The sequence below is a fragment of the Agelaius phoeniceus genome, chromosome 9 (genome assembly GCF_051311805.1).
Source record: "Agelaius phoeniceus isolate bAgePho1 chromosome 9, bAgePho1.hap1, whole genome shotgun sequence".
NCBI lineage: Eukaryota > Metazoa > Chordata > Aves > Passeriformes > Icteridae > Agelaius > Agelaius phoeniceus.
The window spans coordinates 32102231-32119933 of record NC_135273.1 but is presented as its reverse complement, the minus strand read 5'-3'; the positions used below and the strand labels follow the sequence as shown (position 1 = coordinate 32119933).

At 49.7% G+C, this 17703-nt stretch overlaps 1 protein-coding gene across 2 annotated transcripts; it reads left to right on the top strand.

Moving 5' to 3' along the window:
- The first annotated feature begins 201 nt into the window (after positions 1-201).
- On the top strand, positions 202-17325 carry ATAD1 (ATPase family AAA domain containing 1). Of its 2 annotated transcripts, none has more exons than XM_077183438.1 (10): positions 202-529; positions 3425-3599; positions 4880-4978; positions 5217-5337; positions 7146-7346; positions 8521-8627; positions 10429-10518; positions 12222-12272; positions 14770-14876; positions 15895-17325. In XM_077183438.1, the coding sequence occupies exons 2-10, from the start codon at positions 3438-3440 to the stop codon at positions 16013-16015; spliced, it is 1059 nt and encodes a 352-aa protein (XP_077039553.1). In that variant the 5' UTR covers positions 202-529; positions 3425-3437; the 3' UTR covers positions 16016-17325. The 2 variants fall into 2 exon arrangements, with proteins under 2 accessions (XP_077039553.1, XP_054493006.1); XM_054637031.2 differs by having other exon boundaries at positions 209-529; positions 14770-14906.
- The last annotated feature ends 378 nt before the right edge of the window (positions 17326-17703 follow it).

Here is a 17703-nt window from a genome sequence, read left to right as displayed (position 1 = left end):
TTTTATGTCTACATAAATTATATATCTAGCTATATAAAATATGTGCATATATGCATGTTTTATATTTTATATGTCTCGTTTTAGATTATAATTTTGTACTTAACGCGTTGTACGTGTGTTGAACGTGAATTGGATGTGTTAGCGGGGCTCGAGCGCAGTTCCCGCTGTCGTTAGGCGGTTGTAGGCGGGAGCCGCGGCCCGGGGGGTGCCGGTGGAGCCGCTCGCTTCGGCTGCGGCCGCTCCCGGTCGCTCCGGGCCCTTCCCGGCCCTTCCCGGCCGGGGCTGCCCCGCATCCGGTGGGCGGAACCTTCGCGCGGGCCGCCACCGCCCGGAACCTTTGGGCGGGCCAGCGGGCGCCGCACGGACGGAGGAAGCGCCGGACGCGCCGCCGCCGCTGCCGGGCCCTCGGTGCCGCCGCCGGTTTTTGCTCCGCTTCTCCCTCCTGCTCCTCCTCCTCCTCGCCTTCCTCCTTCTCCTCCTCCTCCTGCTGCCGCTCGGCCCGCCCCGTGTCCCGGAGAGCCGCCGCACGGTGAGTGACCCGGCGGGACAGCGGCCCCGGCCGCGCCGCACCTGCCGGGCGGCGGGAAGGTCACGGGCGGCGCGGCCCGGCCCTGGCCGGGGCAGCCGTGACGGGGCTGCCCGGCACCGGGGGGGATCCCCGCGCTGCAGCGGGCCCTGCGGGGCTGCCCGGCTTTCCCGGCAGTGTGCCCTCGGAGCGGAACGGAAACCAGCGCCGCTGCCGCTTTTGGTTTCCCTTTTGCGCCTGAACGGGGAGCGTGGAGCCGCTGCGGGCCCCGAGTGAGGAGCCCTCGCCTCAGGGGAGACAAACGCTGAGTTCCGTCGGGTTTTAGCGTTTGTGTGGGGTTGGGGCTTCGCTCAGCGAGGTTCTGCTTCAGTTCCTCTCGTGTTCAAGCTTTTCCTTTCGGTTGGCGCTCAGGGCATGGGTTGCATAAGAAGGAGGTTCCTGCACAGGGTTTTGGGGGAGGTTTTCTCCTTGCTCAGACTACAGAGCCCTTTTATTTGAATAAATCAGGCTGACGAGGACACGCAGAATCCTCTAGCTCTGGAGTACTTCCTCAGATCCTTTAGCAGGGATCCAGGGATAATTTGGCTGCAGGGTGCCCTGGGAGGGCGATCCAGGGATAATTTGGCTGTGGGTGCTGCAGGGTGCCCTGGGGAGGGGCTGCCAGGAATAACTTGGCTGTGGATGCCCTGGGGAGGGGGATCCAGGGATAATTTGGCTGTGGGTGCCCTGGGGAGGGGGATCCAGGGATAATTTGGCTGCAGGGTGCCCTGGGAGGGCGATCCAGGGATAATTTGGCTGTGGGTGCTGCAGAGTGCCCTGGGGAGGGGGTGCCAGGAATAATTTGGCTGTGGGTGCCCTGGGGAGGGGGATCCAGGGATAATTTGGCTGCAGGGTGCCCTGGGAGGGGGCTCCAGGTTAATTTGGCTGTGGGTGCCCTGGGGACGGGGATTCAGGGATAATTTGGCTGCAGAGTGCCCTGGGAGGGGGATCCAGGTTAATTTGGCTGTGGGTGCTCCAGCGTTGCCCTGGCTGCCAGCTTGGTTTGGAGAGTGGCCAGGGAGTGGCAGGAGCTGCCAAAGGAGTTGCTGCTGGTTTTGCCCTTGCAGAAGGAAAATGGGGCAGTGCCCAAGGAGTGATTTGGGGATTCTCAAGCAGATCCCCCCCAGCAGCTGAGGAAGAAGTTGACCCTGATTTTATAAATAATTTTCCTGGTGTTTCAGCAAAGTTCTTTCCTCTGTGCCCTTTGTTGCCAGGATTGAGGGTGCTGAGCTCTCTGGGCTTGGCTCCTGCAGCAGTCAGGCTTTTCCCTGGATAGCTGTGTGCCACATCCAGCATTTTCAGGTTTCCAGGGATATTAATAACTCCCCATACATCCTGCCAGGTGCAAGCTCCAGCTCTTAACCTCCTTTTAATCAAATGGGAATTGCTGATTGCTCCTTAATGTGGCAGCCGGGTGCCTTTCCTGTCAACTTCCTCTCAGGGAAGAAACCTCTCTGCTTAAATCCTGGAGTTCCCTGGCTCCAGCATTCAGCACTCAGGGGCAGCAGCACTCCCAAAATGTCAGTCTCAGTGGGAATGTCACCTTTGTGCCCACTGTGAGCATAGAATGCCAGGGTGGTTTGGGTTGGAAGGGACCTGGGAGCTCATCCGTGGCAGGGACACCTTCCACTGTCCCAGGCTGCTCCAGCCTGGCCTTGGGCACTGCCAGGGATGCAGGGGCAGCCCCAGCTGCTCTGGGCACCCTGTGCCAGGGCCTGCCCACCCTGCCAGGGAGTAATTCTTCCCAAAATCCCATCCAGCCCTGCCCTCTGGAACTGGGAGCCATTCCCTGGGTCCCATCCCTCCATTCCCTTATCCCAGCCCCCTGTAAAACACCTTTTATCAAACCACATTCCAACACCATGCAGGTACTTTTCAGCTCTGATTTTCCTTTCCTTGCCTCCCTGTGCTTCCCTTTTCCAGGGGCAGCCACAGCTGCTCTGGGAAATCCATTCCAGGGCCTGCCCACCATGAGGAACAATTCCTTCCCAATGTCCCATCCTCTGGCTGTGGGAGCCATTCTCCCTTGTCCTGTCCCTCCATTCACTTATCCCAACCCCCTTTAAAACACCTTTTATCAAACCACATTCCAACACCATGCAGGTGTTTTTTTCAGCTCTGATTTTCCTTTCCTTGCCTCCCTGTGCTTCCCTTTTCCAGGGGCAGCCACAGCTTCTCTGGAAATCCATTCCATGGCCTGCCCACCCTGCCAGGGAACAATTCCTCCCCAGAATCCCATACTCCAGCAGTGGGAGCCATCCCCCCTTGTCCTCTCTCTCCACTCAGTTATCCCAGCTCCCTACAAAACACCTTTTATCAAACAACATTCCAACCCCATGCAGGTGTTTTTTCAGCTCTGATTTTCCTTTCCTTGCTTCCCTGTGCTTCCCTTTTCCAGGGGCAGCCACAGCTGCTCTGGAAATCTATTCCAGGGCCTGCCCACCATGAGGAACAATTCCTTCCCAATGTCCCATCCTCTGGCTGTGGGAGCCATTCCCCCTTGTCTCTCCATTCACTTATCCCAACTCCCTGCACAACACCTTTTATCCAACAGCATTCCAGCACCCTGCAGGTGTTTTTTTCAGCTCTGATTTTCATTTCCATGCCTCCCTGTGCTTCCTTTTTCCAGGGGCAGCCACAGCTTCTCTGGGAATCCGTTCCAGGGCCTGCCCACCCTCAGCAACAATTCCTTCCCCAAAATCCCATCCTCTGTCAGCATGAAGCCATTCCCTGTATTCCATCCCTCCATTCACTTATCCCAACTCCCTGCACAGCACCTTTTATCCAACAGCATTCCAGCACCCTGCAGGTGTTTTCTCAGCTCTGATTGTCCTTTCCTTGCCTCCCTTTTCCCCTCAGGGCAGGAAGGAGGATGGTGCACGCCGAGGCCTTCTCGCGGCCCCTGAGCCGCAATGAGGTGGTGGGGCTGATCTTCCGCCTCACCATCTTTGGGGCTGTCACCTACTTCACCATCAAATGGATGGTGGATGCCATTGACCCCACCAGGAAGCAGAAGGTGGAAGCTCAGAAGCAGGTAGGATTGCATTCTGCACTGTTTCCTTGGGATCCTGAGGAATGTGGGAAGCTGGAGTTTTTTAGTTTGTCTCTGGGTTTAGTTGTTGGTCTGTTCAGGTTTTATAACAAATTGCAGTGTAGAACAAATGACAAATAACAAATTTTTTTTATAACAAATTACAGTTTCCAGCTTGAAATGGTGGCAAAACTGTCGGTCTGATCTGTTGCTGAAAATCAGAGCAAAATGTTGCTGAAAATCAGAGCTCTGATTTTCAGCAAGTCTGTGAGCCTCGTGCCTCCTCTGCTTCTGACACCTTTGCTGAGCAGCAGTGGCCTTAAATCATCAATCTCTTTGTTAACCTTGAATTAATTCTTGAGAATTAATTCTTAAGATTTAATTCTTAATTCTTAAACCTTCAGTTCATTCTTAACTTAGAATTGAAAGTTCTGCATTTCTGGCAACTTGGTGAAGGCAGAGACCTTCACCAGCAGTCAAAATACCTTGGAAAGGGGAGGGAAAAAATGGAAAACCTCGTTGCTTACCTTGAACTGGAACAATTTGTGCTCTGGAAAAGCTTTAGGAGCCCTTCAGCACCAAAAGTTAGAGGTCTGCTTTGGAAATATGGCAGCTTCCTTTTGGTTTGGTTTCTGACTGACAAGAATTTCACAGGTTTTGAGCAGCCTCAGTCTGTGTTGGGTGGTTTTCCTTCTGTAATGAGCTTTTTAGTTGAAAACCAGCTTTCCCCATGGGTTCAGTGCCAGCTGTTATCTAAGAGGCTGCACTGTCCCAAAACCTTGTTGGACTTACTGCAAGTTTGAGCAGAAAGAGAAACTGAATTGTGCAAGTGTGTTGGCACAATGAGTTTTCCTTGTAAATTAGGGAAAAGCCACTGGACACATATTAGAAATTGACTGGCTTCTGGGAATTTAAACATACATTAATCTCTCCTTGATTCATGTGAAAATACCAAACTCCAAGTGTTCTGGAGGCTTGGGGGGCACACTCTGTGTTTTAAGGTTTGTTTTGGTTGTTTCTTAGCTCATAACAGAGGAGTTGTGGATTTGGGCATGTGATGGTCCAAGCATTTATTTGATGGGAACTGAGACATCTGACTTGGTTTCACTCAAGTGACAACAAAGTCATTAGGAAACAGCAGAACCTTTTGCTTAAAACAAGATTTCACCTCTTAGGGAGAAGCTTTTCAAACCACAACCAGCAGTTCTTTCAAAAAAGCTGATTTTTGAGTGAAGCATTCCATTTCTCTCCTTTGATTTTCCTGGTGTTTGCTTTCCCCCCAGGCTGAAAAGCTGATGAAGCAGATAGGAGTGAAGAATGTCAAGCTGACTGAGTATGAGATGAGCATTGCTGCCCACCTGGTGGACCCACTCAGCATGCATGTGAGCACCTTCCCTGCTCCCCAGGCCTCCAAAATTCCCCTTTATCCCTGGCCTGCATTATCTGCACCTCTGTGGAAATACACAGGAAGCATTCCTGTGGTCTAAAACTGCATCACTGACAGCAGAGGGTTTTAATCCCTTTTCTCTTTTATTTTCAAGGCACTCTTGGAAGCTGGTGGGTGCTTTTCCTTGGCAGGATCAGTGCTGATCATTCCCAACACTGTTTTTTCCCTTGCAGGTGACCTGGAGTGATATTGCAGGTTTAGATGATGTCATCACAGATTTGAAAGACACTGTCATTTTGCCCATCAAGAAGAAATATTTGTTTGAGAATTCCAGGCTCTTACAGCCCCCAAAAGGTAGGAAGGGAAGGTGATGGTGGATTTATACCTTGGGATTTGAAATAGAAAAGGTGCAGTTTTTCAGAAAGGGAAGAGGAAGTGGGTTACTAGGTCAAAGTGCAAACATCAGGACCAATGCCAGGGAAAACCCTCAGATTTTCCCTCTTCCCCTGCTTTGGTGAAGAGGTTTTATCTGAATAATGAAGCAGTAGCTGGATTTTGGTTATGCTGGTCCATTTTTGTGCACTAATCACAGAATCATGAAATTATTTGGCTTGGGGGGACCTTAAAGCCCACCCAGTGTCATGGGCAGGGACCTTCCCCTGTCCCAGGCTGCTCCAGCCTGGCCTTGGGCACTGCCAGGGATGCAGGGGCAGCCCCAGCTGCTCTGGGCACCCGTGCCAGGGCCTGCCCACCCTGCCAGGGAACAATTCCTCATTCCCAATGTCCCATCCAGCCCTGCCCTCTGGCAGCATGAAGCCATTCCCCTGGTCCTGGCACTCCAGGCCATCATAATCCATGTATCCTGCATTTTTAACTGTCTCAATTGTATTTTCATTGTCTTTACACCCCATGTTGTCCTTTGGCAGAGTTGAGCTGTAACTCTGCTCTTTGCCACTCCTAGAAATTGCCATCATTCTGCAGCACAGACATCCCATTTTTCCTCTGGAGATCCCTTGATTCTCTCTGGAGTTGGGTTCCACAGCCTTAAGGCAGGTGGAATATTCATTTTCCACTGTAAAACACAAGTTGGCCTCTGCTGAAATCCCTACTGCCATATTTGTTGTATGCTACTGAAGAAAAATTCTGCTTTTTTAAAATCTTTAAACCTAAAATGTTGGACAAACCACCCAAGTTTACAGCTTTGTTCCCTGGAATATTGATTTCTGGAGCTCTTAATTGCTGCCTGGATCTGTGAGCACCTCAAGGGTGCTCACAAGGGATGGAAAATGCAGCACTTTGGTGGCTGGTTTAGTTTTTCCAGGCTGCTTTCTGTGTAAGTCACAAACTGAAGCTGTCTGGAAAATTACATGAATGCCATGATCTAATAAGCTGAAGGAAAAAATGATTTTTTTATTTATCTTTTTTAAAGCAGATTTTCCAGCTCAGGCTGCTCCCCAGTTTTATGGGTGGCTTGTGCTGGGTGTTAATAGGAAGCCCCTGCTCCAGAGTAATGATGTTTGTGGGCATCACTCAGATAAACAGAGAAAAAAACCTCAATAATTCCCTGTGTTTTGGGTTCTTTTAACTGAATGTTGCTCTTGAAATTGTTTTCTTTATAACTGTGTTTAGAAAAACACTGCTGTGAATTCTTGCACTGTGACAAGTTTAAAAATAATACAAGATGTCATGTTTAATTGTGGGTAATTTGTTTAAACTGTCTGTGGGTCTGTTGTGTGATGGATTTTTCCTTTCCTCACTCCTCTGTGCTAAGTTTTATTAGCAGGGCTGGAAGGAGCTGCAAACAAAACCTGCCAGGACATAAATAGGGGTTAATTTTCTGTAACCTTTATAGTCCTGGGGATGGAATAAAATGGAATCATGGAGCGGTTTGGGTTGGAAAGGAGGCCCACAATAAATCAGTCATCTCTCAAATGTCTCCTCTCAGCTTCAGCTTTCCTGCCTAAAAAGGGGGAAAATTCCCCCACAGGGAATTTTCTTTGGCTGTTCTGAGCTGTAATTTAATAGGGGTTACCTTAAAACCTCTGATTGATGGAACAGTGTTTCCTTGGTTTGATTTCTTACCTTTTAATACCTGGATTAAACTCGAGCCTGGACACCCCCAGGCCTGTCCTAGCAAAGCAGTAACACTGTGAATTTTCCAGGAGTTCTTCTCTATGGCCCCCCTGGATGTGGGAAAACCCTGATTGCCAAAGCCACTGCCAAGGAAGCTGGGTGTAGGTTCATCAACCTCCAGCCCTCCACGCTGACAGATAAATGGTATGGAGAATCCCAGAAACTGGCTGCTGCTGTCTTCTCCCTGGCCATAAAGCTCCAGCCATCCATCATTTTTATTGATGAAATAGGTAAAAATCTCTTTTTTTTTTTTATCAGTAGCCATAGCAGAGTGACATTGAACTGTAGGCTCAGTGATGTATGGATCTGCTGTCATCTTTTCCTTCAGAAGAGTCAAGGCTCAGTAAGAGAAATAGAATTGTAAAGGAATGGTGGCACATTAGGAAAAACAAGGGAGTTTTTTTTCCTGGTGGTAGTGGAAGAATTCACAAGTAAAACAAATTCCTACTTATTTTTTGTTCATCATGAAACCCAGTAACAAATACACTTCAGTGCTTCTGCTGTCAGGGCACATACTGGGAGGTAAAATATGGTTTTAGGAGGGCTCTGGAATGGGGATTTCATAAGGCTGAAGAATAGGAGGGGAGGTGTGGAAACCCAGAGCACTGGGAATATTTCCCTGTCTGCTCTGGGGTGCCCTGACCCCCAGGGCAGCACTGACTCTGACCCTCATCCATGGAGAAAGTTTCCTAAACTCCAGAATAGACCAGAACCCACAAAAGTGTGCAATAGATTATAGAGAGCAGTGTAGGTGTGTCACTGGGTGAGAAATTGAGGTTTTGGGATTTTTAGTGTGCTGTGGATGGCAGCAAGATGGAGGGCACAGGGTGTCACCCTGGGTTTCTTCTTCATCCATGGGTTTGGGTGGCATTTTGTCATTGGGCAGAAAAGTCCCCATTGCAGCTCTGTGGGATCAGTTATTGGGTTAAAAGGGAAAATAATCCAGGTGTCAGCTCTTAACTGGACAGTTTAGTCTGAAAAGACCTTGGAACAAGAGATTGTTGCCATTTTGTGCCTTCTAATGAAAAGCTGCTGAACTCACAGCAGTGAGGCTGTTTTAGTGATAACAAATAATAAACACCTGAGTCTGAACATGAACCACTGTCTCAAATGCCTTCAATGCAGAGCCAGAGAAGCCAGCAGGGAGGCTGCTTTCCATGGGTTCAGGAAGGTGGAAATTTGGAGCACAGGATGTGGGGAATCTCCTGGGATGGGTGCACCCTTGTGTGGTGTCCTTTGAAAGGGAGGCTGAGCAATGGAGGAGAATCCACTTTCACCCTTAGCAGAGCTTGTTGTTTGCTGCCAGTGGTGATTAAAAAAGCATTTTTGAGATCAGAGAGCAGCCCAGGAGGGCATTCCTGTGGGGATGGGGTTGGCAGTGACTCCTTCCCTGCTTTGGCCCAGATTCCTTCCTGCGGAACCGATCCAGCACCGACCACGAGGCCACGGCCATGATGAAAGCCCAGTTCATGAGCCTGTGGGATGGGCTGGACACTGACTACAACTGCCAGGTGAGTCCTCAGGCTGCTGGGAGGAGGGAATCCCCTCCTGGGATGGGATTTCAGCTGGGACACTGGGGCTGGAGCTGCTGGCAACAGGGATTGCCAAAGCTTCTTTACCTGGTGGTGGTTCCCAGCGCTTCATGGGAGTGAAGGGAGTTGTATCCACAGGTCATTGTTCTTCCTGGGAAGATTGGCTTTGTGCTTAGTTTGGTTTTAATCAAGAAGTGGTGTTTCCACATGAGATGGGATGGGCTTTAAGGTGCCTCCCATTCCAAACCATTCTGGGATTCTGAATAACTTGAATGTAGCAGAAAGCCTGCATGCCATGGTGTCACCTGGAATAATCTTCTTAAAGCCCTTAAAGAGGATGTTTGTTCTCTAAGTTGAAAATTTTCAACCTTTTTAATGTGTATTTTTTCCATAAATGGGAAAATCCTCCTCTCCCAAGCTTGTGCTAAAGATGTTTTTCAGCTGATTTTTGCCCCAAATGAGTAAAAACCAGTGATGTGTGTGTACTGAGGGTTAAAGCTTCCCATCAGTAAAAAGCCAGTGGTATGAACCCTTCACTGGAAACTGATACCATCTTCCAAGCTCAGTGCATCACCTTTTTTACCCAACACACTGACAATTCCTTGGAGCAAATGAAATTATTCATTCCCTGCAGTGAGACAATTTGGGGTTTCTCAAGCTCAGCAGCATTTGCCTTTTGTAAGAAAAACCAGAATCCCAAATGCTTGGAGGAAGTTGTAAGGAGATGTTGAGGTGGATGTGCTGATTCCAGCTGGAATTCCACACACTCAGCTGTGAGCTAAACCTGCTGAGATGAATCTGGAGTGTGGCAGGTGAAGAATATTCCTTTTAGCAGAAAACAATACCCAGAGAAGTGTGGATCATCCCCGAGGCAGCAATCCCAGTGCCTCTAGGTGGCAGGGTGACTCTGCTGGGCCACCAGCCCTGCTGGCCCTTCCTTCCTGGAGCTGCTGGGCCTGGCCCAAAGGCAGGAGCAGGGCAGCAGAGCCCTGGGGGCCAGGGTAATCACAGTCACCCTGCCGTTTGTCACTGTCCTGGAGGCCAGGGTAATCACCCTGCCGTTTGTCACTCTCCTGGCTGGGTGTTTGCCATGTACACAGCTTGGAGTAAGAATGGGAGAACAAGGCAGCTGTGAATGGGGAGTAAATTTGTTCTGGAGTTAAGAGCTGGAGTGCTCCAGGGAGGTAAACACTGTCCTGGTGTTGGGCTTGCTTTGCACACCTTTAACCCACTGCTGACCTGGAGCTCCTGGAATGCTTTTTTTGAAAAGCATTCTCTGTCTTGGCTCAACTCTTACTGAGTGTAAAAGAAGAAAGACTCCATGTGGGTACCAGGTGAACCCCTTGCTGTGGTGGTCTCCTAGAAGGTGGCCCTGCTCATGGAGGGTTTACAACAAGGTGACCTTGAGGGTCTTCTCCAGCCCAAAACCTTCTGTCACTCTTTTTCCAGCACAGCACAAAAGCACCACAATTTTAACACCTTACTGAAACATCTCCTTTTGAATTCCACCAGGAACTAAAAGTGACATCACAAGCAGAAGTTTTAAGTTCCTCCTTGGGGTTTGAAATTTCAAGTTGACCTCATTGAAATCTCCCCCCCAGGTGGTGTTTGTGGCACCAGGGCTGCCCTTGCTGAGATCACTGCCAGGAATCCTCTGTGTAACTTCTGTAAATGTTGCTGCTGTTGATGAAGTGGGGGAGATCCCTGGCTGGTGTTGACATTCCCAGCCTGTGGCTGTTTCCCAGCTCTGGTTTCAGTGCTGTCTCTTGGTGTCACACAGGTGATTGTGATGGGAGCCACCAACAGGCCCCAGGACCTGGACTCTGCCATCATGAGGAGGATGCCCACCCGCTTCCACATCAACCAGCCTGTGAGTCCTGCCTGCCCTGCCATCCAGGCAGCAGATCCACTGCTCTGGGGCTTTTCCTCCAGGAAATGCTGCCTCCTGCCCACCTGGGCTTGGGGTTTTTGAAGCACATCCATAACTTGGAGTTTTAAGGTGAAATTTTGGTCTGTTGGGTCTTTTATCTGAAACAACACCATGAGCTTCCCAGCCCTGCTCTCCTCTGGGAATGGAACTGTTTGGATGCTGCACACTGGGAAGGGCTGGTTTGTAACTGAGTTCTGCTCAGGCCTTTTCCACAGCAGTGTGGAAAACCTGCCTGTGATGGGCTTGGAATGAGATGGTCTTTCAGGACCCAAACCATTCCATGATTCTGTGATTTATTAAGTTCTTTATCAACTGTCCTTGCTCCAAAGGTTGCTCTTGCCATCCTTTTCCAGCTATTTCAGTCACCTTTGAATGCCTGCTGATGTGACCAGACATTTTAGTGTCAGTCTTATCAGGAGTTCAGTTGTGCTTGAATTCCCTTCTGGCTACAGAAATCATTATCCATTTTTGCTGAAACCCAGAGACCAAAGTGGAGGAGTAAAAGTCTTCTTGATTGTGCAAGAGAGGAGTTGTGTTCCCACGCCTGTGTTGCTGGAACTGACTTTCCCTCCATGGGAGTGGATCCCTTTGGGAACAGCATTTATAACCTGTGGAACATTTATGAGCTGTGCTTCCAGACCTGTTCCACACACCTTCCTCACCTGCAGCTGTTCCTGCAGTTAGCAGGGGGCAAGGAGGGGGATTTGAGCACTTTGTGCTGTCATTCTATCCAGCCCCATCTCTAGAAGGATGAATTAAGTGCCCTGGGAGATGACAGGGATTGGCTCCCTCTCCCAGGATCAGGGTCACCACAGGAGAACAGAATTTCCTTTCTCCCCTAGAGCCCTGCCATGAGCTTACTGCTCCTCTGGGCTTTGTGATCAGCCCAGGCTGGCCCTGACTCTCGCTGCAGGTGCAATAATTGCTGTGCTGTGGCTTGGGAACAGGCAGGGGCAGCAGGGAAAGCCTTGCAGGTTTTATAACTGAGTTGGAGATGAAAAGGCCCCAGATTACTCATCAAAAATTGCCTGCAAAGCAGAGGGAAATGGCAGGAGTGGGTTTTGGGACAGAGTAGCAACTTTTCAGCTGCTAGATTGTCTGTGGGGGGATTTCCTCCCTTTTTAATGATGGAAGTGAGGTTTGGCAGGCACAAAACCCAGTGTTTGTTGTCTGTGTTTGACCTTGCTAGGAAGGATCTGTTCAGACCTCAGCTGATTCTTCAGTAACCTCCAGCACTGAGTTAGACACAGAATTTTGCCTCTAAATCCCTCAGTTTGGGGCTGTGTAAAGCAGGATCAGGTGTGCAGACAGCAGAGTTCTGAGGAACTCATGTGGGCTCCTGGGCAAAGGGGTCACTGTTCCTGGGATCCAGTTTTTGCCAGGCAGGAGTGTGGTTAGTGCAGGATATTCCAGTGGGATCTGTGGGGTTTCTGTGGGGTTTCTGTGGGGTTTTGAATCACACAGTGGGTGATTTATCTGGTTTAGAATTCCCCAGGCATCACCTGTGGAAGGGAATTTGCCATCAGAGAGGTTTCCTCAGTGTGTCACACGTCCTGGGCCAGGGAACTGAAGGGACTGAAAGCCCTGGGATGTCACAAATGTTCATTTTTGTCCTCTGGTAACTTCAGTCTCTCCTGTTTCAGGCTCTGAAGCAAAGAGAGGCCATCTTGAAGCTGATTTTGAAGAATGAAAATGTAAGTAGGCTCCTGTTAGTGCCTCCTGGCCTGCAGAAGGTTTGGTTTGTGATTGCCTGCCTTGCACTGAGGCTGAGCTGATCTGCCAGGGCACTTCTGCTGAGAACCTGGGAATCTTTTGTGGGTTTAGGTGTGGCCTGACATGAAAGCCCTGCAGTTGGCTCCTTTGTGAGCAGGAGCCTTGGCTTGTGTGGTGAATCACCCCCCTGAGCAGAGTGACTCCATTTCTCTGTCTCCATTGGCTTGTTCTGTTACATGAGAAGAGATTTCTCTCTCTAAAGAAAGTGCAGGTGAATCATGTTTAGAGCAGGGAAGGAAATTTGAAGGAAATCAAGAAGATGCTGACTCTTTAACTCCTTCTTGGCTCAAGTCAACCAAGGAGGAATGACTTCTTTTGATCTGGAATTCAGATTTCCTTCAGAGGAGAGGGGAAGGATGAGGTGTGAGCACATCCCACATAGGGCATCCCTGTCCTCAGAGCTTCCTCCCAAATTTAGTCAGCAGCACTAACTGCCTTCAAGTTTATGTTGCAAAATGTCTGCAGGCTGAGCTCCAGCCTAATAAATATAATTTATTAGTAAAACCAACTTAAATTTGTTGAAGAGGCCTGAAAATGGCAGCTCACCAGCAGGGAGCCACACAAATTAGTTTTTCAGGGAGATAAAAAACCAGCCTGTATTGGTTACCCCACAGGAGGAGGAATTGGATCTCTGAAGTCCAGACTTCACATGGCAAGGGGAGTTCTGCCCTCCTTTTCCTTGCCTGATTTAAACCATAATTTTAGGGAATAGTTTCCCTCTTGAAAGAAATAATCCCAGAATTTCAGCCTTTTCTTAGATTACCTTGGATTTAACTTTTTGAAAAAGAAATCCTGATGCACATGGTGGAAAAGGAATAAATGCCATAAAAAGATGGAATAAACCTGAAGTCTTGCCTGGCAAGAGTTCAGCCTGACCCAGTGCACTGAGTTAGACACAGAATTTTGCCTCTAAATCCCCCAGTTTGGGGTTGTGTAGAGCAGGATCAGGTGTGCAGACAGCAGAGTTCTGAGAAACTCCTGGGCAAAGGGTTCAGTATTGCTGGGATGCAGTTTTTGCCAGGCAGGAGCATGGTTAGTGCAGGATTACCAATGTTCAGGGGTCCCAAGGATGGACCCACCAGGACATGCCAAGGTGAGTACAGGGTGGTTGGTGTGGTGGTGTTTGCAGGGGTCCCAGCATGAGGGGACAGATGGGAATCTTGACTCCATTTTCAGGAGGCTGATTTATTATTTTATGGTATATATTGTATTAAAAGAAAATGATATATTAAAACTATAGTAAAAGAATAGAAGAAAAGGATTTCTTCAGAAGGCAGGAAAGGAAAAAGGAAAGGAAAAGGGAAAGGAAAGGAAAGGAAAAAGGGAAGGGAAAGGAAAAAGGGAAAGGAAAGGAAAAAGGGAAGGGAAGGGAAAGGAAAAAGGGAAAGGAAAGGAAAGGAAAAAGGGAAAGGAAAGGAAAAAGGGAAAGAAAAGGAAAGGAAAAAGGGAAAGGAAAGGAAAAAGGGAAGGGAAAGGAAAGGAAAAAGGGAAGGGAAAGGAAAGGAAAGGAAAAAGGGAAGGGAAAGGAAAGGAAAGGAAAAAGGGAAGGGAAAGGAAAGGAAAGGAAAAAGGGAAGGGAAAGGAAAGGAAAGGAAAAAGGGAAAGGGAAGGGAAAGGAAAGGAAAAAGGGAAAGGAAGGGAAAAAGGGAAAGGAAAGGAAAAAGGGAAAGGAAAGGAAAAAGGGAAGGGAAGGGAAAGGAAAAAGGGAAAGGAAAGGAAAAAGGGAAGGGAAAGGAAAAAGGGAAAGGAAAGGAAAAAGGGAAGGGAAAGGAAAAAGGGAAAGGAAAGGAAAAAGGGAAAGGAAAGGAAAAAGGGAAGGGAAAGGAAAAAGGGAAAGGAAAGGAAAAAGGGAAAGGAAAGGAAAAAGGGAAAGGAAAGGAAAAAGGGAAAGGAAAGGAAAGGAAAAAGGGAAAGGAAAGGAAGGGAAAGGAAAGGAAAGGAAAGGAAAGGAAAGGAAAGGAAAGGAAAGGAAAGGAAAGGAAAGGAAAGGAAAGGAAAGGAAAGGAAAGGAAAGGAAAGGAAAGGAAAGGAAAATCTTGTGACTGCTCACAGCCTCGACACAGGTGGCTGTCATTGGTCATCAAGTAGAAACAATTTCACATGCTGGGTAAACAGTTCTCCTGATCACATTCTAAGGCAGCAAAACATGGAGAAGCTGAAGCTTCTCAGCTTCTCAGGAGAAAAGATCCTAACAAAAGGATTTTTCATAACATACATCTGTGACAGGTTGGGGTTTCTGTGGGGTTTGAAGCCAATGGCAGAGTTTGATGAGCTGACACATGTGAACCACTTGGAGGTTCCGAGAGCAAGGGAATAATTCAGCTCCCCAAAACTGCCAAATGAAGATGATCTCAGACTGTTGCAGAGCAGAGCCACTGGCTCTGGAGTGTCCCTGGGCTGAGCTGGATCTCCCCACAGGTGGACAGCCACGTGGACCTGCTGCAGGTGGCCAAGGAGACCGACGGCTTCTCGGGCAGCGACCTGAAGGAGATGTGCCGGGACGCGGCGCTGCTCTGCGTGCGGGAGTACGTCAACAACGCCTGCGAGGAGGACGTGTACGTGGGGCTGCTGCACCCTCCTGCTGCTCCCCTGGGGCTGGGGCTGCCCACAGCCTCACACACTGGGCAGTGTCCTGCTGCCATGCCCAGCTGCCACTATGCACAGCCTCACACACTGGGCAGAGTCCTGCTGCCATGCCCAGCTGCCACTATGCACAGCCTCACACACAGGGCAGAGTCCTGCTGCCATGCCCAGCTGCCACTATGCACAGCCTCACACACTGGGCAGAGTCCTGCTGCCATGCCCAGCTGCCACTATACACAACCCCTCACAGCTCACTTGTTGTTGTTGCTTTTGGCTCCGAAAATAAGCTCAGTGCCTTGGTTGTTCCAAGGTGCCCAAGCTGGAGGTGGCCTGAGCCACCAGCTCCTGCTGCTGCACTGCTTAGTGCCAGGCTTCAGGCCACCAGCTCCTGCTGCTGCCACGGTGCTGGGACATCCCTCTGCTGTTTGCCATGCCTGCAGCAACCCTGGGTGCATGGAGGGGCTGGAGCCCCAGGAGGGGCTGAGGGAGCTGGGCAGGGGCTGAGCCTGGAGCAAAGGAGGCTCAGGGGGCCCTTGTGGCTCTGCACAACTCCCTGCCAGGAGGGGACAGCCAGGGGGGGCCGGGCTGTGCTGCCAGGGAACAGGGACAGGACAAGGGCAAAGGGCCTCAGGCTGGGCCAGGGGAGGCTCAGCTTGGACAGCAGCAGCAATTTCTGCATGCAAAGGGTGCTCAGGCCTTGGCAGGGGCTGCCCAGGGAGCTTTGCAGTGCCCAGCCCTGCAGGTGTCCCAGCAAGGGCTGGAGGTGGCACTCAGTGCTCTGGGCTGGGGACAAGGTGGGCACTGGGCACAGCTGGCACTCCATGGGCTGGCAGGGATTTTCCAGCCTCAGGGGTTCCAGTGGATCCATGCAGAGCTGCTGCTTGCAGGGATGGCTGCTGGGGTGGGCACAGCTGTCCCAGCCCTGGCCCCTCACCTGGCTGTTGTCTCTCTCCTCCCCAGGCACGATGAAGATGAGATCCGGCCCGTGCAGCAGCAGGATCTCCACAGGGCCATCGAGAAGATGAGGAAATCCAAGGATGTCTCCATGCAGAACCTGGCCATGGAGATCGTGTTTGATTAAGACAAAAGAGTGTGTTTGCAGTTCCTGATGTGATTTAGTTTGACTTCTGTAATCAGTTAGCAAAACCAGTGTCAGGGGGTGGGAGCAGGGGTGGCAAAGGGAGTTCTGTTCCTGGAATCGTTTTTATACAACAACAACCTCTTAAGTTATTGCAATTCCAACTGGGAGTGGAAGCACAGATCATGAGTGGAACAATTCAGCCCAGACCAAGAGCGAGTGCCCGCGTGCTGTCCCCAGGGAGCCCCTGAGCCTCCCAGCAGGAGTGGGTGCTCCCAGGGCCAGGGGCAGGAGCTGGCACGGGCTGGGTGTGTGCAGATGGGTGTGTGAGTGCAGGACCTGTACATAGCCACACTTTTTTTTATATATAGACATAATCTGTAGATAACTTGAGTATGGAAAATCTTTTCTACTTCCTTCCTGAAGCAAACCAAATCAGAAGCTGTACAGGGGAAAGATTCCTCGATACTCAGTTCACTTCTACCTTTTAGCAGCAAATGCCAGGATAGAAACTGCTCCTAGAACAAAGCAACATTTGAAATGCTACTGATTTTTCTTCCACATGACCACTTGAAATCTGGTGCCATTTAGTCAAGATAGTAAACTACTCTGTAAGAATGTTTGAATAATTTTAATTTTTTTATGAATTCTGCTTTTGAAGGCTTTTTAAATGAAGGCTGATTTTATTTTTGGTTTTCCCTTGCTGTGAGCAGTTAGAGTAGAATCCCACTTGCTCTTTCCTGAAGCCCCATGTCCTCTGAGCTCTCTGAGCTCCTGTGCACTGTCCCCAGGACTTGCTTCTCCCTCGGTCTCTGCAAGCCCCACCGTGGCACCGTCCCCTGAAGTGTCACAGCCCTGAGGCACAGCAGGGACACTGTGTGATGTTTGACTCTGTCCCATGCTCAGATCTCTGGATTTCAAGAGAGGAAATGGGTTTGGGGCTTATTGATGTGGTTTAGCAACGTGCTGTCCTTGCTGGTACCAGTTCTGGTGAATTCTTGTAACGTTCTGTTGAGATAAAGGCCAAGGGTTACAAATGTGAGTGGCAAAAATGGTTTGGTTTTTTTTTAGTGAAGTTATTGTCAGACATAGTCAAGAACTTGAGGTTTTTTCATATAATGCTATGAACTGTGCACTAACTGAGCCCAAATCTGTAAAGGGAATTAAATGTTCAAAGCCCAGGGGTGGGATGCTGTGTCACAGCTCTGCTGCCTGTGAGGGGAGGGAAACATTGGAGGCACAGAATGATGTAAAACCAAATGCACTGCAAAGGAAAATAAAGTGAAATAAGGAGGGCTGGAGCCCTGCCATGACACGGTGTCAGGGGCTGGTGACAGTGTCCCTCAAGCTCAGCCTGCTCCCTGCTGTCCTGCCCCCTGGAATGCAGGGCTGAGTTTGTCCCAATTTAATCCTAAAACCAAATGGGAGGGGGAGGATAAAAATAATTGAATAATTGCTTAGACTTCTTTCCTGTATCCAAAGCAATGGGAGATGCACAATGGTCTAACACAGGGGTGCAGGAATTTAGGCACAGCAGAACTGCTGGGATATGGAAATGGGAAAAGTCTGGGATCTGGGATGTGAATCCCATAAATCACTTCAGTGCTGGGTGAGCCTGGGATCCAGGAGAGAGCCCAGGGCAGGCACCAGGATGGGCAGAGGGATGGAGCAGCTCTGCTGGGAGGAAAGGC